A 24569-nucleotide genomic window follows, 5' to 3' on the forward strand; every position below is an offset into this window, starting at 1 on the left:
GTATCATTTACTTTACATTATTTGTCTTTTGTACATAACATCCTAGTTAGAAATGCACTGATATATTGGCCGCCGAAACATATCGGCCAAATATGGCACTGTTGGCATAATGTGTCCCAGCGGGGAGGAGAGAACCCGTGACCGGCTGCCGAGTGCTGCGGGAGGAGAGTGCTGTGAGCGGCCGGCGTCTCTCCTCCCACACCGCTCAACCTCCTGTCGCAGATCGGCATAGTATGTTAACTATATCCTCAATTATGAATGAATGGGAAGTGATCTACATCACCTGCTGTTCATTCATAATTGTGGTTATGGTAAACATACTCTGTTCTCATGTTATGAATGAACAGGAACACTCAGTATGGAGGATTCCTGTTCATTTATAACAGGGCCTGCAGAAAAAGAGATTGAGGACTCTGTGGCCTCAATCTCTTTTTCTTTTTTAAAAGGGAAATATTAGGGGTCTATTTAGACCCCTAATATTTCCCCAAAGCCCTTAAAAGTAACGTAAAAAATAAAAATATTTTATTAAAAAAATGAATAAGAAAATATAAAAAAAATTTAAAAGTTTATAAAAAATAAATAAAAAGAAAATATAAAAAAATTTGAAAAGTTAAACTAAAAAACATTTTCGGTTTCCGCCTGACATTTTTTTTTAGTTTCGGTTTTGAAATTTTAATTTCGGTGCACCTCTAATACTAGTGTTATATACATTTGTGAATTTAGTGTGACTGTTTTTAGACCAAAAGAGTTAAAAATAAATAAATAAAATGAACAAAATTAAACACCCCCTGGCACATACATACACATACAAGCATTTAGGGGCACACCTAGGTGATACATATAAACTGTCTACAATCCTGCCAGCCAGTGTCTCACAAAGGATAAAGCATTAAAAGAGGCTTAACGTTTCATAAATTCACAGCATTCCTTTGGTGATAATTAGTGTCTAGTTACTGAACTTTTGAATAACCAAGAGCTGTTTTGTTATGTAATACATCCTTAAATAGAATGGGGAAATTACTTATTATCTGTTACTAGTTTAGCTCTCAAATTTCTGCAGATACTTATTATAAATGTCGTATAGTTTTTCATTAATGCGCACATCTCACTGTTATTTACATTTTTAATTCTAGATTCCAGCCATGACCGAGCTGGCAGTAACCTCCGATATTTTGAAAAGTTGCTAGAGAAAGAGAGAACTGAAGAGAAAGTAAACAGGACATCAGACACCGAGCCACACAAGCCACGTACTGATGTCTACAGCAGGCCTCAAGATTATCTGCCTGAGCGCGAGACCTACGAAGCTCTGTGCCGCGGAGAGGGAGTGAGAATGGTAACAGATACAGTAGCTTGTAAATGTTATTGCCTTATGTTTTTAGTTTATGTGTTTCGTTATGGGGATATAAACTTAGAAAAGTGCCATAAAAATGTACAAATGTGCTTAAGGCAGAAAAATCAATTGTTTTTTGGGGGGCAGCAGCGGCTCTGGCTGGGTTTGACTTGGGAAAGGTGGGAGTTAGAGACAAGTCCAGGGCCGGGCCCTGTGTACAGTCTGAGCCTAGTAGCAAAAAGACTATGCATGGACAGAGGGATTGATTTGAAGATTAAGATAGGATTTTTGTTACATATGAGTAAGCCTGGCAGCTAAAACATGGTTATCATTCTATTGTGTCACGTCCCTGCTTGGCTATTTATGTTAAAGGGGATTTTATGTTTTTTTTTTTTTTTTTTATCATGAGCAGTTGCAGTATCTTTGTTTTAATGTTTACAATATGCAGATGATTCAAGTACTCGCACATCTGATATATTACATTCAGAAAACATTTCTGGTTCAGACTGCAAAGGGGGACTCAATATTGAACCCTACGGGCTAAGACTGGGATGTCATTAAAGTTCATATGCGTGTAAAGGCAGGCATCCCAATACTTTTGGCAATATAGTGTATATAAGGTGGCAAGCATCATTTTTGGTTTTGGCCTAAAAATGTTACGCTCTGGAATGTGCATTGTGGTGCCATTAATTTCAATGGCATCCCAAGCACGCTTTCCAGTCGCATTGTAATCACCTGCACTGGAACACGCGGTACTGCAATGCCATGCGTTCCAGTGCGAGTGCAAAAAATGTGCATACCGTTTTATTTCGAAGTAAACTGTATGTTTGAAACACTCTATTTATTTTTTTAAATCCGATTAATCGAGAAAACTATCGGCCAAATCGATTATAAAAATAATCCTTAGTTGCAGCCCTAGTAAAGGTCCACTTGAAGTGCTCATTTTGGTCTAGGGGCAAAAATAAAAGAAAATATACTCTCCTGATGCTCAATTTTACCTGGCTGCTAGACCAGTCCCTGCAGCCACTTTTCCCCCAGGTTTCGTCAGTCTAAGGGCCTCTGACGTCATCACATCTATTGCAGGGACATGTCACAGCCAGAGCAGAGGGTGAGAGAAGTGAGTGCTGACTGCTGCAGGTTTGGGGATCTGGTGAGTATACAGTATCCCCTACACCAAAACGAACACTTAACCCTTGCAGCTGCACTGCAAGAGTTAATTTGAAAAATGTCTGCAATTCTGCTATAAGCATGCAGGATGGAATTACAGACTTAATAATTGACATGCTCGTTCTAGGCTACTGACTCACTAAATGTGAATCCATGGTCAGCAGTGGCAGTGCCTATATTTTCCTCTTCTCACATTGCATTTAATAATATTCATTGCTGCACTGTATTTTTATTGCATCTGTATAGAAATTGCTCACTGGTTAAAATACCATTTTTGTTTTTAGACTTCCAAAAGGCAGAAGAGGCTTTTCTGTCGCTATCATGATGGAAACCGAAATCCAACCCTGATCTTGAGTCCTGTTAAAGAGGAAGATGAGTGGGATAGTCCTCGCATTGTCCGATATCTTGATGTTTTAACCAGTGAAGAAATAGAGAGGATTAAGGAGTTGGCAAAGCCCAGAGTAAGCCATTTGTATTTACTTGCATCTTCATTCAAATAATTTATAGTGTGGTGTAGAGAGGGATTTAACTCTGGTATGGTAATGATTTACCTCTGTGCCCCATTCGTCCACTGTTCTAAAGCCTTGTGACATTACACATGTATGTTCAAGTTCTACTCTTTCTTTATGTAACTGGCAAAACAGACCGAGGTTTTTTCTAAAGGAAATTTTTTTGCGGTAGAGTGTTTGGAAACAATTAAACATTTCTTAGAACTAAGAAGGCACATTTATGATCTGGAAAGAGTAGAAATGAACTTGTGCAAGTAATTTTCCAATGTCTCTAAATAGATATTTAATTATTGTCTTTTCAGTAGTTATTTGGGTTCACACCTGATTTGTCATTTTTATCCTAGTCATCTCTGTAAAGGCTCAAACTAGGGTGGTCCTGCTCTTCGCACTGTTAAGGATACCCTGTTGCCAGACCATTTATTTCAACAAAAATCTTCACATACAATTAAATGTGCATTTAAAGTATTTTATGCATGTTTTTTTTTGCCTGTAAAGTTCTCCCTTCTATAGACATCCAATAGTTCTAAGGCTGTTTGGCATCACCATCTTGAATGTGATGTCAGCAGTCCAAGCAGACTATGAGCTGTCAGTTAGTTATCATGTGACAGATCCCAGTCAAATACACATGGCGGTGACTCATTGACCTGCAAATACCCCCTGCCAACAAACTAGTCACAAACATTTCCTTTACAATTGTTATGCTTATTTCTACACTATGAAGAGTGCTACTATATTGTAAAACCTGTTATATTCCTGTCTGGTGGGCATCACAGGCATTGCTTAAGTTTAGAATTGTCACAGAATTTGATTTGTTACGGTGCGTGTTTCTGTTAAAACCCATGGTGGCAGCTATGGTGAATTTTCGGTGGCAGCAAAGTAGGAACAGAACCACGTATTGTCACATATTGGTGGCAGTACAGTGGGATTGGACCTGTCATTGCATCACATGCAGCATTTAAGCATTTTAAATATTTGATGCTTCTGTGCTTAAGTATCTCAAAGAACAGCTACATTTCTCATAGGTATTTTTTATACCTTTTAGATGTATTATATATTTATAATATTTAAGTGACTTTCTGTAAAATACCCGTAATTTGTAATAGATTTGATTATTTGGACTTACCTCAACCAGAAAGGATTAGCCACCTACCTTGATTTGGTGTTTATGACTGTCTAAATGACAGTGTTATGTATTATGTAGCAGCAGCTACATAAGCTGCTTCTGTGTAAAATGACACTTGCAGGTAGTCTGCAAGTGTCATTGAGTGATACAGTTTAGCATTGTATTGTTACACCGTAGTTACAATTTCATAGACAAAGGTGTGACCTTTGATATGCGTATCACATTAGTTTAAGGTACCGTTTTAATTTGCAAATAACTATGTTGTGTACCAGAAATATCATGTTAATGTAATTTAAAATATGACACATTATAGAATAAAGTGTATACATTTTATTTACAGTAAAACTACCTTTTTATATTTTTTAAATCGAACAGTTGTTAAAAGAGAAAAAAATGCCTTTTTTTAAAACTTATTTTTGTTTAACCCTTTCCCTGCCAGCACCGTATCCCTTACGGTGCTGGCTTAGAACCCCTGTACACAGACTCCAGGCGGATAGCTGTCTACCTGTGTAAGGCCGTTTGTCGGCTTTACACTGGAAGCAATTCTGGTGGCTGAGCTGCCACCAGATCACTTCCAGGGGTTGGTGAACAGGGTCCCACCCCCACCTTGCTTCCTGGGCTCCGCCGCGACTGGCAAACATTTGTTTGCTGATCGCTTCCCTGTTTCCCTGATTGCGTCACATCCGGCTTCTCAGCTGTCATTCCCCAGCTAGAGAAGCCAGGGAAGAAACTATTCAAGTGCAATTTGCACATGAATAACTTCTTTGAAGTAGAAAGGTGACAACAGTGGTCCAATAGACCCCTAATGTCACCTTGAAGAGAACCTGTCACCAGCAATGTGCTATCACATAGGGGCTTGTGACTATTAGATGTTAACTATTAGAAAATCAAAAGAATGTTCTGAAAAGGATTTTTTTGATTTTTTTTTTTTTCTCAAATGAAATTCTAATAATGTATGGCTTGCTTAAATAACCAGGCAAACACTGGTTATTGGACAATACCTGATAAGTGTATCGCCAGTATTACTGGTATTGTACCACGGAATTCTTATCTTTTGATAAGATAAAGTTTGGTTTAGGTAGAACTGACTGATTTATTTTTTAAATAATGATTTGCTGACCTCTAGCAGACAGTTCTTAGAACAGTAGAGTATTTTAAAGTTACACAGTTCTTCTCTGCATAAGATTGACTTCACATATATATCAAAGTGAGACAGCTACGCAATGTCATACATTAAACATAGCATAACGTAGTCACTTGTTAAAGAAAAAGTGCACTATTCATTTCTTTCTGCCCCCCTTCACTACCATCTCAAAGCCCACCCTCCCCCTCTGCAGATTTATACTTACTGAGATCCAGCGCCTGTGGCAATTGGGGATTGTTTAAATCCCTCTCCAAACCCATGTCATTTCCTGCCACGCCTGTGCAGAAGAACCCTAAAGACTTGTATAGCACTCTACTACCTCCATCTTTATGCCAAGGTCTTATTGTTACCAAACCTTGTACTAGTAATTCAATTGAGCACTAGTTGAAAGATCCAGCTTGAAAATACTTGCATGACTTGGCGCAGTAATCCCACATGACCTTTTGTCTTTTCAGTCTTTTATGTCAAAGAAGTTTTGAATGAAGAAATCTATGCTAACTCCTGCTATTTTATTGTTTTCATTTGGGCGCAGTGTCAGCATCACAATTCTTATCTGACAGAAGTAGAGCAGCCATGAGGCTGGAATCATGTTGGTGTTTGATGGAACATAAATATTTCTTGCAAGCTTCTCTCTCACTTTCAGTAGCAACGGCAGCAACGCTGTTTTGTTTGTAAGTTATGCTATGTGAATAAGTAACATGAAACAAATATAAAGTAGGTGTTATCACAATGGCTGCAAAAGTGGAAATACACATTTAGGCCTCATTCACACAGCTAAGTGTCAGCGCGTACAGATCCGTACGGCGTGCACTGCCGTATCGTATAGGAACTGTCTGCAGGAGCCATAGCAATGCACCCATGATCTACTGATCGTGGTTGCAATGCTTTACTAGTGTCTATGCAAAAAAATAATAAATGCAAATGTTTTTATTTTTGGAAGAAATTTGCATTTATAATTTTTTGGGAAAAAGTTACTTTCCTTTTAAAGTACAAAAAATAAATGACCAGGGATTTGTCCATAGGGGTCATTGCAGAGCTAGGGTTAGTATGTGGCCATGATGAAAGTTAAGTAGGTGTAGTTTATACACTTTGTAAATTAAAGTGGAGTTTCCTTTTCAAGTGGACCTCACCAGGAATGTCCTAGGTACAGTCTGCATCGCTGCCCTGTTGTATGTGTACTATCCATATGGTTTCCATTGCAAGTCTGATGCAGTAGAGCAAATATCTGGACAGAGTGCAGTCCCCTTCCAGTCAACATGCTGTTTGCCACACAATTATGTACTTGCCAGTATGCATAGTGGTTAGTGGGATATTCTAGCTTTCATTTTTAGAACCTGCATGTGGGATTCTGTAGCTTTACTAGGTCAGCAAGGCAACCTTAGAATTAACAGATTTCAAAAAATGTACAAGGAATGTTAAATCTATAAATTACATATATAAAGCACTGAGAAAGGGCATGGAGGGTATTGCAAGCAGTATGTTATTTCCTGGAGCATTACATTATGACTTAACCAAGCCGCCCCAGTATGTGTTTATTCACCATGGTAACCAGTAAGCTTGATAAAAAACATATGTGGGGTTACTGGTCAGTGCCAAACTAAGCAAAGAGAAAAGCACTAACCTCTGTTTCCTGTGATTTAGGAATGTTTTCGGTTGGCTTCATTATGTAGTATTATATTTTACAAAATCATTGTTCTTTTTATTAAAACGTTTTAAAATATATCTTTTATTGGATAAAAGTGAGGGTGCTCTTTCTAACCCCAGCTTTTGAAAATGCTAATTCCCCTTTTCCTTATGCGTATGCTGTGGATATAAAGCTCACAAAGTTCCAAACCTGAAACAAGTATTCTCTGGCTTTTATTTGCTGCATGTTAGTTCCTTGCCTGAGACTCAGAAGTATAAATCAAGATGCAGCCGGGCAATAAGCATTCTCAGAAGGAAATCATACCTCCCAACTGTCCCTCATTTGGAGGGACTGTTCCTCATTTGCAACCAAATTCCTCTGCCCCTCTTTCATGCTCAGTTGTCCTTCTTTTTGGTCTGATGTACAGAGATTCTATTTAACCACCAGAAGTGATATTCTACACTAATTCCATTTTCTCATCACTTAATTATCTTGTTTATTATTTCAAAAACCCAGCATGAAGGAAAAGTAATAGTGAAACAAATTCTGGGTTTAACCAATCATTTTTGGCATATGAAAACTTAATAGTCGGCATAACTGGGGGCATGGCACGGGTGCGTCCATCGCCTAAATACATTCTGTTGGAAGGTGTCCCTCTTTCTCATGTGAGAAATTGTGGCTGGATGGGAGACCAATAACAACAGCCTCCATATCCTTATTCTATCATACACTGTACCTGTCAAACACTGCCTTGATTTTAAGATTTAATTGAATCAAAGAATGCACAATGTTTTATTTATTAACATTTTATTGATTAGAGTGATTTCTTCTCTACAGTTAGCAAGAGCAACTGTGCGGGATCCAAAAACTGGAGTTCTTACAACAGCCAATTATAGAGTTTCTAAAAGGTAGGATGACATGCACATGATATATTTTGTTTTAGCTTTCCTGTCCATGTAGACATTGTTCATCGTTTTACAAAGGACACACCACAAATGGAGGATCAATATTATTTAATTTGTCAGGTAGAAATAAAAGTGTAATTCTAGCCTCCTGTATCTTCCTACCCCAAGGGATAGCACCCCAGGGTTGTGGCGGACATACCATCATCCGTGAAGCTCTTTTATACAGTTATCTGTCTGCTAGATGTAATAGATGCTGCTATAGTAGTGAGTTTACTATCGGAAGTACAAGAGACATGGGAATGCCCATTCGTATTCCATAACATACTTTTATTTATTGAAAAGAATACTTCCACAACCTCTACAACATTATAAGCGTTTGCTCATATTCTCGAGGTAAAACATCACAGTGGACCAACACTAAATATGGCTCTCCTGCCATAGAGTATATTGATGAGCCAGTCATTATATAGACCGGCACAATTAGCCTTTATCATATAACCGTGACACACCTAACTAAATGATATTTGTTTTCACTCCTATATTTAGTCTGAAACACATCTTGAGAAATCTCTCAAAACACTTATAGGTATATTTGTATTTTTACATTGCAGAGAATGATTAACCTCCTTTTAAATAGCGCATTCACTGCTTTTTAAATATCTCCCTTATTTTAATAGTCAATAGTGTTCCTATATAGCTACCTCCTCTGCCCAGCTGGCTTCAACCACAAGTCTAAGCGCACCTGGGCACCCATGGCCTCTGGAGTTCCTAATATGAAAAACAACTTTAGGTCTCTTTGGACAAGATGAATGAAATGTACAAGCTCCTACTGGCGTTCTGTGCATTTTTCCTTGTTTTTATCTATTCGTGATCCTGAGTTCAGTAATATTGGTACCAAGAAAACTTGTCTCTGATAATACTTTTGGAACTACATGTTGAGCGACTCCTACACTTGGGCTACTCCTGTAGACATTTTTTCAACAGAATTTTCGAGTACCTGGTAAAAAAGAAGCTGAGCCTCTCAAGGCTAAAGTACACTAAAATTAGTTGGTAGTACTAGTCTCCTGGTACTGTACGATTTGACCAATTGTTGGCATTCATCTGATTCCAGCACATTGATTCCAAAGTGTTGCCAATGAAATGATTGGCAGCAAAAGTTTACTTTTTTTTTTGTAGAGTGATATTAAAATAGCCTTAAAATTCTCACATAAAATATGGTGGTTGCTGAGCCACTGCTAGCAGCTGTGTCCTGGAAGAACTTCTGCAAATACACAACTGGAACTTGTTAACCTCAACTGTCTTGTACAACAAAGAAGTAGCCCTGTACTGATTAAAACATCAGTTTGCTTTCTTTTCTGTCAGCAAGTTCCCAGTGTTGTGCAGGGGATTACAGAGACAGATTTGGGTATATACTGTATACTAGCTGCATTTAAAAATACATTTTCTGAGTTTAAATGAATGCATTCTTGGGTTAAATAGTGACCAAATATATGTGCCCAGAGTTCAGCTGTAAGTACTCAGACTTTTACTTTTCGGTTTTTACGTGTTCCTTCTGACCTCAGAAAGAGGTCTGAAAGAATGTACTATACAAGTTGTATGCCTTTTATTGAAACCTTTTAGATCCTTCCATATAACCAATGGCTCACTCATCTTAAAGGGCAGCTGAAGCCCTTTTTTTTTGGAGAGAGAGGAGAGGGATTAGAACACCTGTCAGGTTTGTGTTCCCATTAGGGCGATTCACAATCTCTATTTGTCCTGGTGTTCTCATTGAACAAGAAAGAAAATCCCAAATTTTGAGCCCTATGGACAAATCCCTGGTCAGAACAGGAACACCGGAGACACAATTTCTGGTGACCCTGCTGACCACCAGCGATTTACCTAATTTTTAAGGGATTTTCTCTCACTTCCTGTTTTGACCATCAGCCAGGAAGTGAAGGGAAATCTCTGCAGTGGGACACAGATGGCAAAAACAGCTGACAAGGTTTATAACCCTTCCGTACTCTATCCAAAACATATCCAGAACAAAAAAAAAATAATTTAAAGCGGAACTACAACCACCTATCCTTTTACAGCCAAGGAAGGTACCATCTTAGCCTCTATTTGGATTGCTGTTGCCATGGTGCTGCACATGTGATTAACTATGACACCAGCCATTTGAGGGCTGAAAGTTTGTTTGAGAGCTAAATTAAGCACACTTACCACCTTGGCAGTTGGCATGCCTTAAAAGTAACTGTTTTGGGAGATCCATTACATTGGTTTAACTTACCATATGTTAACAGTATTTTTTGTTTCTGTGCAGTGCCTGGTTGGAAGAGTATGAAGACCCAGTTATTGTTCATGTAAATAAGCGCATGCAGGCTATTACGGGGCTAACGATTGACACTGCAGAATTGTTACAGGTAAAATAGATCTTTGCATGTTAATATGCTGTATTATTGAATGGGGCTGATAAATGTTCCACCATAGGGTCCCAGTGTTATTCGGTCACACCTAAAAAAGGACTAGATGACTTAACAGTTACTTGTAAATGTTGTTTTTGTTTTTTTAAATTAAAAACAGAGGTGATGGCTTCGTATCTACTTCTGTGCTCACTGCCCCTGTGGTGGTACTATATATTGATAGCTAGAATGACACTTTAAGGTTCCTTTATGTTGTATGCATATTTCTTTTTTACAGGTTGCAAACTATGGCATGGGAGGCCAATATGAGCCACATTTTGATTTTTCAAGGGTAAGTGTAAAATTATATTTTGTGAATGATGCATGTTATTTAACTTTTCCAGTGGTAATGTGGCAGGTGCTACATGTGTTTATATTTGTTCAAATAGCATGATTCAGTATGTAAGATAATGTACACATGGGCACATCTGTCTAAAATACTCTTTGAAGACATCTTTGCATGCATTATTGATCCCTCTAACGGTTAATACTTGAATCTGTCATGTTGCTTGATTTTATGTTTGGCCATCCTTATTTACTTTGCAGACATATTTGAAAAGTTACTGCTGTTGTTTGAAACATGGACTATGGGCTCTATGATGGTATTCCATAACAAACACTGCATGCAGTGATTAAATGGTTTATAGGTTTTCGCACATTCACGTGTTAATCTCTTCACAGCTACATTGATTGCAGCCAATTAAATGGTTTTCTAAGAAATGATTGTAAGTTTGAATGTACAGTATATGGTCATGGTTCTGAAAATTCAATTTTTACATGCACACAGTTACTTGCTGCTGGCATGCTTCTGGCATCCCATTGCTAAAATGCTGGTCAATTATAGATGCTTACTCTATCTGAGCCACTGTTGCTTTGTACAAAAGCTTGGGCTTAGTAAAAAACAGCTGACAAGGTTTATAACCCTTCCGTACTCTATCCAAAACATATCCAGAACAAAAAAAAAATAATTTAAAGCGGAACTACAACCACCTATCCTTTTACAGCCAAGGAAGGTACCATCTTAGCCTCTATTTGGATTGCTGTTGCCATGGTGCTGCACATGTGATTAACTATGACACCAGCCATTTGAGGGCTGAAAGTTTGTTTGAGAGCTAAATTAAGCACACTTACCACCTTGGCAGTTGGCATGCCTTAAAAGTAACTGTTTTGGGAGATCCATTACATTGGTTTAACTTACCATATGTTAACAGTATTTTTTGTTTCTGTGCAGTGCCTGGTTGGAAGAGTATGAAGACCCAGTTATTGTTCATGTAAATAAGCGCATGCAGGCTATTACGGGGCTAACGATTGACACTGCAGAATTGTTACAGGTAAAATAGATCTTTGCATGTTAATATGCTGTATTATTGAATGGGGCTGATAAATGTTCCACCATAGGGTCCCAGTGTTATTCGGTCACACCTAAAAAAGGACTAGATGACTTAACAGTTACTTGTAAATGTTGTTTTTGTTTTTTTAAATTAAAAACAGAGGTGATGGCTTCGTATCTACTTCTGTGCTCACTGCCCCTGTGGTGGTACTATATATTGATAGCTAGAATGACACTTTAAGGTTCCTTTATGTTGTATGCATATTTCTTTTTTACAGGTTGCAAACTATGGCATGGGAGGCCAATATGAGCCACATTTTGATTTTTCAAGGGTAAGTGTAAAATTATATTTTGTGAATGATGCATGTTATTTAACTTTTCCAGTGGTAATGTGGCAGGTGCTACATGTGTTTATATTTGTTCAAATAGCATGATTCAGTATGTAAGATAATGTACACATGGGCACATCTGTCTAAAATACTCTTTGAAGACATCTTTGCATGCATTATTGATCCCTCTAACGGTTAATACTTGAATCTGTCATGTTGCTTGATTTTATGTTTGGCCATCCTTATTTACTTTGCAGACATATTTGAAAAGTTACTGCTGTTGTTTGAAACATGGACTATGGGCTCTATGATGGTATTCCATAACAAACACTGCATGCAGTGATTAAATGGTTTATAGGTTTTCGCACATTCACGTGTTAATCTCTTCACAGCTACATTGATTGCAGCCAATTAAATGGTTTTCTAAGAAATGATTGTAAGTTTGAATGTACAGTATATGGTCATGGTTCTGAAAATTCAATTTTTACATGCACACAGTTACTTGCTGCTGGCATGCTTCTGGCATCCCATTGCTAAAATGCTGGTCAATTATAGATGCTTACTCTATCTGAGCCACTGTTGCTTTGTACAAAAGCTTGGGCTTAGTATAGACGAAAGAAAACCCAGATATAATGTACTGCATGCTCGTTTTTACATCTCGATTTTTTGGAAGTCTAGGTTTACCAGTTTATAGTACAACTGAAGCCTGTTTTTTGTTTTGTTGTTTTTTTTAGTTTTTTTTAGTTTTGGATAGAGTAGGGAAGGGTTACAACCCCAGTCAGCTTTCTTTTTTTGTCCTCTGTGTCCTATTGAGGAGATTTCCCTTTTATGTCCTGTTTTCTAGCCCTAGCAGGAAGTGAACAGGAAATCCCTGGTGGTCAGTAGAGTCACCAGAACTAGTGTCCCCATTGGGAAATTTCCCATATATTCCTGACCCAAAGTTTGGGATTTTCTTTCACTTTCAGTGATAACTGAAATCAGAGAGGGTGAATCTCCCTAACAGAGGCACAGACATCAATAAAAACCTGACAGGTGTTCTCTCCACTCTATCCAAAACCCCAGTTGTACTTTAAAGCTTTCTATGAGAAACATCGGTATGCAAATTTCCTACCTCCACCTCCTTTTTTTGCCATTCTGTCAAGACTCTGCATGCGACTTAAAAGAAAGAAAAGGTTATGTGCATGAAGTTAATCAGAAATGCGTATCTTCAGGTTAAATAAAAAAGCATCCTGGAAAAAAGTGGTTGCATTGCCTAGCTCGTTGGCTTGTGTATATCAGTGCAGCGCACTGCTGCCACCTACTGTATATTATATACCTTTTTTATATTCAGATTTTTATTGTAACTACCAAATTTCTTTAAACCTCATTATTTTCTCAGCAACATTTTGTTTGTTTTAAAGGCAGCAATTTGCTTTGTCTCCAAACCAATGATGGCAAACAAATTATATTTTATAATTTATTTACAACGATGCCAAAACGCAGCATATTTACTATTTTAAATAGTCATTTTTTTGTTCTTGGATTATGGTTACAAGTAGAAATTCTACAAAGTTTAAATGAAGACATGTAGACTCAGTAGATACAGTCCCTTTTAAGTAACATCAATACAATGTTTGTATTTAAGAAACAAAAAAAATTTGGGTCGTAATGTTTGTGTATGATTTTGCATCCTACATTTATATTCATAATGTTGCTGAGTTTAAAATATATTGCAAGCTGTGTAAAATCAATACATTTTATGGTATTGATAACTTGATGATAAGGCTTTTTAATTCAATGTGTACTTATCTGCAACATCAAAGGGACTCTGTATCAGGACAAATCCTAAACCATTCATAGAGTACAATAATTTTTGAGATTACCCTTCTTGCGCTGCCATTATGTCTGTGTCAAAATTTTAGAATATTTGCTTATTTATGGTGGTGGTGGGTGAAGCAAGGTGCAATTTTGCTTTGCGCATAAAACTGTCTGGCTTTCTATAGATACGCATTAATCATTTTTTATGATCCGGCCTTCTATTATTAAGAACAATAAAATTGGCTGGAAATGCTCATTTCCATTTTTTATGCTTTACATTTTCATTGAGGGCATTTACACATTCAATACACAAAAATGACCAGATCTGCTTAAGCAAGCTTGCCTTTTTGTGCCGCTGTATATTTTTGTCTGTGACCAATGAGCTTCTCTGGTTTTTCAGCTTTCGTGTTAACGTGTAGCTATACCTTGAATGTGCAATAACGTTCCTAGAGTAGATTTCAGATGAATTTGATATTTAAAACCTAAGCAGTAACATCAAATGCTTCCTTTAAGTATGCATTGTCCATATTGTCCCCTTTTTGTTGTGCAGGCTTCTGAACAGTTCATTATGCATCCTAATAAATTATATTTTTTGTGATGCTGTAGACCGTATGAGTTCGGCCTTGTTTATTCTTTGTCTGAAACCTCTCAGTCACTGTGAACATTAAAATAAGTTTTGGTTAATTTAAAATGTCTACACTGGTGATATAAATTAAACACAGGTACCCAAATGTAACTGCACATATCTGTAGAATTGTGCTAGATTGTCCCGCAAACCCAAAAAACCCTGTGTGCTTTGTTATACAAATAATGACTTTGTCTTAGAAGTCTGAGCTTTGCATCCTTTCTTCTTTCTATCAAGTTTACCTATTGGTCTGTGAGGCTATGTCTCACAGTATAGGGTCAATAGGAAACCTTGGGCCAACTTCCTAGGTGAAGAAGTAGTTCTTTACATAACAGTGCCTGGAAGCTTCAGGGCAGGTATGTGCAACCATCTCTGGGTATAGTACAAATGTAGGGGCTTTACATTAGTCCCATTTACCTTAGTCACATTTACCTTACAGGCTAAGAGTCTGACAGCTGGATACTTGTGGTACGTGCTATTAGGCCCCGTTCACACTAAGCGATTTATCGCGCGGTAATTCCCGCGATATCGCGGCTATTTACCGCACGATAACGCTCTCCAATGCAATCCAATGGGGCTCTGTCTGTAGCTGTTGCGGGTCGTGCATCGCTACAGCAGGACCCTTTTTGGAGCGGATTTTGCCGCGATTCTAGCTTGCTCAATGCAAGCATTTGCACGATATGCACAAACGACAAACGCGCGATTTGCTAATCGCTCAATGTGAATGGGGCCTTACTGATAATGATCCAAAAAGATTCTTATATTTGCCCTTCTGTCTCTGAGCTCTGTCACATAAGAGAGCCGCAACCTCTCCAATAGGAGCTAAGCCCCTATCAGTAGGAATACCGGACTAAATGTATACACTTCTAAATAAATATAAAGCCTATGCTTGCCTGCACAGGGGAAACAAATTGATCATAACGTGTATTATTTCTCTTCCTGATTTATTGAATTTATCTGGAAGGCAGCAGTGGGCTTTAAAGCCATTCTCTTTATTTTTTTTAAAAGAATATTCTCAAGTTAAAGCTGAATTCCAGGATGGAAGTTAATTTACACAATTACTTTTCTACATAGGTACATAATAAATGTGCATATGTTTTATGTTAAAACATCATCGTTTGGAGACAATACCTTTTAAAATTCTGTAGCCACAACCCCCTTTGAGGAACAACTACTATGGCTGGGCTAATGGAGAGGGTTTTAAGCCTGTAGATAGGTTATATCCACCTGCTGTGCCTCAAAGCTTGCAAAAACAATTCCCATCATGCAAATTGTAATTGGGAATGTGCGTTGGTGTGAGCCAGATTGGGACTGGAATGAGGCTGATGTAAACATTACCAGTCATTGCCTTCTGTATACATCTATATCGCCTTTTGTATAGACACACTTCTCTGCACATAGCTTACATGCAAGCATGGGTGGGTGTGACTGACCAGGAGATTCCTGGGTGTTTCAGCCAAAGCATTAAGTCATTGTGGGGGAACAGACCAAGAGACACCTGGCAGTAAGTGATGGTGGGCAGGAGAGACCAGGAGTCTCCTGCCCCGTGCATCAATCAATGCATAGTAAGTAGGTGGGTCAGAGTAGCAGTCTGAGACACAAAGATCCAACCTCTACAGTGAGCTCTGACACATAATTACGCTGATGCTCAATGTTCATAGGAGCTATAGAGGAGACCGTATACAACTGGTGGTTGGGGGAATAGCATGTATTCTCCTCAGCTCCATCTAGTGGCCATGGTGTATTGTTATAACACACTACATTCAAACTTGGAAAAAAATATATCACGAACAATCGTTGTTGGTATTTTCCCCCCAAAAGGAACATTCACAGATAGTTGCATGGTGAAGGCTTCTGCAAATTGTTTATCAATAAACCCCAAACTGTCATTTGTGTATTGCTTCCAGATTTCTGCAGTAATCCAACTTAAAAATAAATCCTTCACTTTGCTTATGTGTGGGAGTCTCCTCCCACACATAAGCAAAGTAAGACGGGTCACTGTTGCTCTTTCTCCTTGTGCAGGGTGACTGGTCTTGTATCTGCCCCTCCTGTAGTTTACTGCATTCAGTTTGTACTGGGAGGAGCTACTAAGTACCACCCACAGTTCTGCTCTGTGCATAGCCACTGTTTGTTTTTTTACTATAGGTAATATCTGGGTTTGTAAAGGCATGTTGTACATACAAAGAGCAATTATATTCTTTGTGACTGAGGAATATATTTGAACAAAAGTTGTTGTGCCTGGAGTTCAGCTTTACATTTTGTCCACTGGTATTATACCTTAAACATCAGCATCTGCCAGCAATAATCGCTGGCAAAACTATTTGTTGCGATTCCACTTAGTTTGCTGTGGTGAGTGGTTTGCTCTTTTAGTATAGTGCTGTGCTACTTAGCAGAGCGTAAAGCAACACATATAGCTAAAGGCTTTGCTTGCTTAAAATAGTGCCATGCATTTGTTTTATTCTACATTTTAAAAGGTGTAATCTCACAAATTTGTGTTGATGTACCTCCACTGCCATTTTTTGTATACCTCCACTGCCATTTTTTGTATCTATGGCTGGGCATTTATGCAAAGTACAATTGCATTTTGTGTCAGTAATTTAATCAATAATTGGTATGCCTTTTTTTTAAATTTCTGAATTCGGGTTGCAGTTAAAGTTATTATCTGTTGCAGCGTCCCTTTGACCCCAATCTCAAATCGGAAGGAAATAGGCTTGCAACATATCTTAATTATGTAAGTACCGTGGTAAATGTTTCTGGATTCCTTCAGGTCTGCAGTTTATTCTCACATTTAATTTTGTAGAAAGAGGAACCTGATGTATTCAAGCGTTTAGGGACTGGCAATCGTGTTGCAACCTTTTTGAATTACGTAAGTATGGCATCTCCAGTAGGACAGCAATGTTGAACATGGAAAAACTGGAATGCGAAAGAGGTGAACATCATGATTGCCATAATGCTAAATTTAGCAAAAATGGTAAAATGTTTAGATGGGAGGTAAAAGCTCTGACTTAACAAATGGTGAAAAGTTTCAAATGTGTTACTGAAGATTATCATGGATGGGTTGTGTAAAAGAATACAGTCTGTTGCATATCAAGATAGCAGTATAAAATATTACCATATATCGTGCGTTTGTGCATACCAACCTTCACCACCAATGTGAAAGCATATAATTTTTATTATATACAGGCGATGACATAGGACAAAAAGATTACATGTATAAACATATATATTTTCCTTCAGCAATATGATGTATTTCTATTTATTTCTGTTTAAGAAAGTTTCACATCTCTAGAAAAACTGGTAAGGTGAAAATAATTTTGCATATGCGTATGCGTTTCAGGAATCTCTGCGCTGTGCTGGAGTGACCCTTCTAAAAGCAAGAAAATAAATAAAATTATGGGCAAGTAAAATGTTAGGATTTTTTTATGCTGGTCTTACAGTCACCACCCTCTGTAAACCAACACTATTATAAACACTCTTCGGGTCCTAGGCTTCCCACCGAAGTATAAAAACGACAATTGCATTACAGATGTAAGGTATTGCCATGCACACTGGAATGAGAGCAATAATTCTGGGGTCATCATTTACTGTTAGCTCTAAATTATTGACCTGTAAAGGGTTTTTAAATGCTGCCTATGGACAATTTTGGGTACTGCAGTTTGTCATCCTTTAATTGGTGTGTGTAATTTCAAGTCTTTATGTGTGATATCTGCTCACTTGATGCAACCTCATCTTTTATATTTTACCATAATATTGTGTTTGTGTGTATTAAAATAAATCAAGCTGAGTATAGCTGATTTTTTATTGAAAACATGGGTTTGATGAACTGTTTTGCTGTTATCGTGTGACATATAAAAAATTACAACTAGGACCATTTTATTTTCCAGGGTCTGTGCTTTCAGAAAATATATGATTTGTTGGTGGTTGTAAGTAATCCTCAGGGTTAAAATGTGTGCAAAAAATAGGGGGGGAAAAGGTTCTGGTAGCAAAAAGGTTAAAGATATACCTAGCATAGAAGCACAATGCTGAAATTTTACATATGGCAGAATTGGTGTACTTTATTGCTCTGTGCTAAACTAATATAGCAAATTTGTGTAGATGTGTTTTTTATGGGGGGTTATGAAGGCATCATCATACATACAAATGATCTGCACTATTCTTACAGCTTACTCCTATATGTCCTATTATCAGATGATGTCATGTTGGTGCACAGATTTCGGTGCAGTATTTCCTACACGAATAGTTTGGTACATTGTAAATAAGCGCTAGAGCTTTTATTGTATGTCATTTGTAACATTGTACTTTCGCTGCTAGTATTTACATGACAGGATGATAGAATATTAACTGCTTAATTCACTCATAATGGTGGGTGGTGCGTACAAGCATTCTGACGCCTATAGAGCTGCCCGATCGCTTGTATGCTGGCGGGGAGTGTGCCCGCCGCCAGCTATCCCGGGCTCCGCTGTCCTCCGTGCAGACCCGGGACCTGCACAGTAGGCCTCTGCGGCAGGATCAGATGGCACTCGGCACACTTTTACCGGCTGATCTACGTCCAATCACTGGAACTGGAATTATTACATCACTTCCGGTTTCAGGCTGTCATTTTTCCGGCTGCTGTAGCTGGAGAAGAAGCTGGTGAAGCATGATATTAGCTTCATCAGCTTGTTTGGGGTCCCTAGGTTACATTAGGGGTCTAATAGACCCCTGATGTATCCATAAAGAAGACCTCTCACTGTATCTGTGCTATCACATAGGAGACTAATAGCAATAAAGTGTAAAAAAATAAAAAACGTAGTCACATATAAACAAATTTTCACAACAAAAAGTTCCGCGCCCTCACATACAAGTGTAAAAACGTATTGGGTGCGCCTACATGCGAAAATGACTATTGTGCCACATATGTGCCATATGTGCCATATCAACGCGAACGTCAGAGTGCGAACAATAATTCTAGGTCCATTAATCACTGTTACTGATCAATGAATTGATGAGCGGTAAAAGCTTTTAAAGCGTCATATATGGGCAATTTTGGGTTTGATTGTTTTGTTTTTTTTCTCTGGCTCAAGGCTTCACATGTTTGGTGTCTGTTTACCTGAGGTGACCCAAATTTTTTACCATGAAATTGCTTAATAATAAATGTTTTATCACATAACGTAGGGTTTTTTTTTTCAAAATGTTTGGCACTTTTTTCTTTATCTAGTAAAAAAATGTAAAAAAACCCAGTGTAGATCTAATACTACCAAAAGAAAGCTCTATCTGTCCCCCAATTTTTTTTATAAGATTAATTTCAGTACCGCGTTGCATGACTGAATAAATGTCAAAGTACCTCAGTGCTGAATACTGAAAAATGGGCTGGACAGGAAGGGGGGTTAACACCCCTGTCGGCAAGTGATTAATGTAATACAGAAAATTGTGTGTGAAGCCCTTGAGTGATCGGCACCACACACCTGAAATCAGTAGAAAAACAGGTAGGTTTGTGGGGGTTTTTAGGTGCCTGAGTGACGGAACCAATATTGTATCAAAAACTTCTTTTATTGATATCAAAAATTATTAAAATCATGTAAAATGATTATAAATATATAGCGTCCTTCCATGCAATATACATTAGTACCATCAAAGTGCTACGCCAAAACATAAGTAAAGCATGTTCACAAACAATAGCCATACGTGTGTTCTTTTCAAAAACTTGCCATATGTTTCTCCTTTTTCTTTTAATGTTAGGAGTAGTTAGCATTCAACGCGTTTCACGCTACAGGCGCTATTTCAGGAATTTCTGATTGCTGGAGGCAATCTAATCAATCATAAAAGGGTCGCTGAACATCCAAAATGGAAAGATAACCATTAGGTAATTTGAAAAAATAAAAACAATTGTTACGATATCACATACCAGGTCTGGAAGCAGTTTATGCACATACGGCCGAAGCGATGCAGACAGAGCCTAGGTTCAGAGGGATCCCCCTAAGGTTGAAACTGCGCCCCAAGGTGAAGGAAAGATGAGTGACAAAAATCCCTAACACAATGTCCTCCTAGACCAAAAAAGCAGCGGATAAATATATATGATATAATCAAACCCTTTCCATATACCTCAATTAAAAACCCTTTATGAGTGTATAGTATATTTGAACCCCCTTAGAGGGTCTGCCAACACAGTTGGACATATGCAATAATATATAAGAAGTGTCTTCATCAAAAAGATGCAAATGGCAGAAAAATACTCAAGGGCAATAAAGGAAGGAAAGTAATGAAAAAAGGACGGATAACAATAATCAATTTGTAACAATAACAATGATAACAATAATTAATCTGGAAGCTTATGATCAAAATAAGCAGGCAAGGCAATATAAATGTGAATGACGCTCATTGCCGCCAGTAAGCACGAGGCCGCATTGCAGCCGCGTATAAGCATCGGCGGCCTGGGTGGGCACTATAACGGCATCTGACGCAATGGGGCCAAAAATGCTGAATTCTTCCAAAAAATAGCCTATGTACTTTTTCCAGCAACAGGTCTTTGGTTACAGGTGACAGCTCACTGAAACACATTTCTGTATCAGAAGATAGTACCTTTGCTCCCATTCTGGTGACAAGTATAAAAATTGGCATTCCCCTTTACTTTCTTTCATACTGTTGATAATGGGTACCAGGGCCAATACAGGTGAAACTCTAATAATTAGAATATCGTGCAAAGTTCATTTATTTCACTAATGCAACTTAAAAGGTGAAACTAATATATGAGATAGACTCATTACATGCAAAGCAAGATAATTCAAGCCGTGATTTGTCATAATTGTGATGATTATGGCTTACAGCTCATGAAAACCCCAAGAACCCCAAATCCACAACCTCAAAAAAGTAGATTATTACATGCAATCAATAAAACAAGGATTGTACATAGAACAATAATCGGACCTCTGAAAAGTACAAGCATGCATATGTACTCAGTACTTGGTTTGGGCCCCTTTTGCAGCACTTACTGCAATTACTTTTGCACAATATTCTAATTATTCGAGTTTCACCTGTAGAAGGGTAGATTAATAAACACCTGACAGAGGTTCAATTCTTTTCACACTCTATCCAAATCTAGCAAAAAGTTCTGTCTGGACTTATACTTGGTAACATACCATTCATAGGGGGAACTTTTCAAAACTGGAGCAGACAAAATCTAGAGCAGTTGCCCATGGCAACCAATCAGCTCCTCTCTTCTCCTCTCTTTCATTTTCAATTCTTATTTGAACAAACTGGAGAGAGAAGCTGATTGGTTGCCATGCACAGCTGCTCCAGATTTCGTCTGCTCCAGTTTTGATAAACTCCCCTGATTATGTTTGTATACTAACAAACTAATTCTAAGTGAAAACAAAACTAGCTGACGTAGATAAAAAGTAAGATCCTCTATTCAGCCTCTCAGCCTGTACAAAGCAATGACAGGCTGACAGCGAGCGCAGCTGGCCACCTATGCTTTGAGGTATTTGCATACAGATTGATTTCCTGTGGTTAGATGCAGATGATTGCCTCTGGATGCAACCAGCTTTCATCCAGGGGCGATAATCTGCCTCTACCTGCAGGAAATCGCTCCATGTGCGATTACCTCTGAACACGGTGGCCAGCTGCGGCTGTTGTTGGCCTGTCATTGCTTTGTACTGCTGAGTAGCTGCAGCTGCCTACACTTGCTGTCGCAAGAATCTGGCTCTGGAGATAAATGTCTTGTGTAAATTATGTCTTGAGGTGGCCATACACTTTACAACCCTCGCAAGACTTTTGTCTTGTGAGGGTTGTAAAGTAATTTAAAAAACGTGTGATCTGCCCATCTTGGACAGGCAGATCGTACTTGCAATCATCGCAAGCCCGCCCCCCTGAGGGGCGGGCTTCCGATGACTGCAATGCTGAACGGGCAGTGTGCGCGTTCGGCAGTTGTCGAACAAGCAGGCCACTAACCCGCTGAGAATCTTACGATTCTCGGCGGGTTTTCCAGCCCGCTTGTTCGACGGAAGACGTGCGACTGTACATTAGAAACGGTTGCACGCCTTCCATATACTTTGCGATTAACGTACGATAATTGTACAGTGTATGGGCACCTTTTACTCTTTACCTACTTCAGCTATTTTTGTCTGCTAGTATTCACTTAGCTATAGTTTGTCAGTCTGCTTTACCAATAGTATAGACCTTTGTTTTATTGACAAACATTGCAACAGACAAATCTTGAAAGACTGCAAATGTCCCTGGAAAGCAGAGACAACTGACAAACGCAATGCATTGTGTGCACAGCTCTTTCAGTATAATTTTGCTCATGGTAAAATCAGCAGAATATTTTTTGATGAAATAAAAAGTACATGTCATGTGTTGCAGTGCAGGTGCCTTGTACAGCTGAGTATGCCAAAATTCCATAGCACAGGGGACATTTGTGAAATGCCCTTTGCAATATGTTTGCTGTTTATCAGGAATTCAGAATAGGGGAGTAACTATAGGAACATTCATAAAGAATAAACCTTTGCGAATGCAAATGATTCACTGGAAAATCATTCTTTGATGCTATTTCTGGGGTAATGTACCTGTGCTGGAAAAAGTATACAAGGATATTATGACAGCAAGCACTGAGAAGAGATATACAAATGCAGGAGGTGAGTCTGTTTGGGGAAATTGAAACTTCCTTCTCACTTAGAAGACCATTAGAGTGAAAAAAGTATTGTATTCCAGTAAGTGTATGGGCTTAATATCTGTAATAATAGTATTCGGTATATGAATTTATTTCTTGGTACCCATACCTTTGGGACAAATCATGTAACACTTCTGGCAGCGGATTGACCAAATGGGGATTTCCATTCACTTCACATCCAATAGAATCAATAGAAAATCTAACCCAAAGAGAGGGAAATTCTTGGTGGTCAGCAGAGTCACCAGAAATAGTGCCCCCATTGGAAGATTTCCCTTCGATTCCTGTTCTGAGGACAACCCAAAATGTGTGATTTTCTTTCACTTTCAGCGATGAGTTACTAGGACTGTGAGGGTGAATCTCCCTAACAGAGACACAGACAACACTAAAAACCCGACAGGTGTTTTAATTCCACTCTACTCCATCCAAAACTAAAAAAAAAAAGTTGTCTTCATTTGCACTTTAAAGTCCAATTTAAGACTGTCCTATCCACAGGGTGACCATGCTGCTGCACCATTTCACTGCAAAAATGACTAAAAATAATGACTTTGTGTTAAAGGTAGTTGGAAATCACAAATCTACTGGCAATAATAAATGATAGTTACACAGGGTATTCAGAGGAACAACATCTGCTGTGTTTGTGCAAGTGACACAGGCTGCAGCATTATAATTTTTCACTTTGCCATATTTACACTTTAGCCACTTAATAAAAATCCTCAATTTGGCTAAAGCAAGCTCAAAGTGGCTAAAACAAGCTTACGGCTGCAGCAGCAGCGGTAAAATTGTCACTGCCTTCTTCAGCCGGCTCCCTGGTATTCTGTAAAAGTGATTGGGGCAGATGTAGATGTATCCCAGCTCAACCTAACCACTGTACCATCATGTTCTCAAACAAATCATCCCCACACAGCTACCTCCTCATGTATCACTTCTCCCTCCCTTTTAGATTGTAAGCACTCAGGGGCCGGGCCCTCCTTACTATCTTGTCTTGAATTGTATTGTGATTGTAATGTCTTCCTTATATTGTAAAGCGCTGCGCAAACTGGCGCTATATAAATCATAGCTATCTGATCACTTTTACGGACCTATCAAGGTGTCCGCCTGGCCATGGTTCTTGGGCTAACCTACTCCTCTGGGAAGCCCGAACCATGATAAAGGATGTCAGGATGGAGAGCGGGAGAAGATCAGGGTCCTTCTGTTTCCCGATCTGCTCTGCAATCAATCAAACCCAGAAGCTTTCTGAACCAAGAACTGCTCCCAGCATTTCTGGGTTCACAGCTGCCAGATTCTCAGTTCAAATACCGGGTAATCAGCTGATCAAACAAAGACCTGTGCTTGATTGGCTGTAGTGGATGGCAGTGGAGACATTAGAGGTTCTTTATTCCCTGAAGTCTCCATAAAGGGAACCTGTTACCTCCCTAAAGCGATCACATAGGGGCTTTTTGGCCCTCCTTGTGATCACAATAATGTTAAATAAATTAAAAAATATTTACATTTTTATTATAATAAAGTAACTAAAATAATAAATAAATAGTTAGAAGTAACCCCCATCACCCTGTGTGCACACATGAATGCAAATGCACACATAGGGTGTACACATGTATGTTAAC

The 24569-nt window shown here is 38.5% G+C and overlaps 1 protein-coding gene across 3 annotated transcripts in view; it reads left to right on the top strand.

The window, feature by feature from the left end:
- P4HA2 (prolyl 4-hydroxylase subunit alpha 2) overlaps positions 1-24569 on the top strand; it is a 51144-nt gene that overhangs the window by 13581 nt on the left and 12994 nt on the right. The window contains exons 6-11 of one of the 3 annotated variants that reach the window (XM_018563778.1): positions 1134-1333; positions 2782-2958; positions 7735-7805; positions 10102-10201; positions 10479-10532; positions 16993-17052. In XM_018563778.1, the coding sequence (XP_018419280.1) occupies positions 1134-1333; positions 2782-2958; positions 7735-7805; positions 10102-10201; positions 10479-10532; positions 16993-17052 (662 nt within the window). Of the gene's footprint in view, positions 1-1133; positions 1334-2781; positions 2959-7734; positions 7806-10101; positions 10202-10478; positions 10533-16992; positions 17053-17121; positions 17188-24569 lie in introns of all 3 variants that reach the window. The other 2 variants (XM_018563777.1, XM_018563780.1) reach the window with 2 other exon arrangements.

Source organism: Nanorana parkeri, unplaced genomic scaffold (assembly GCF_000935625.1).
Source record: "Nanorana parkeri isolate BGI_ZX_2015 unplaced genomic scaffold, ASM93562v1 scaffold695, whole genome shotgun sequence".
Taxonomy (NCBI): Eukaryota; Metazoa; Chordata; class Amphibia; order Anura; family Dicroglossidae; genus Nanorana; species Nanorana parkeri.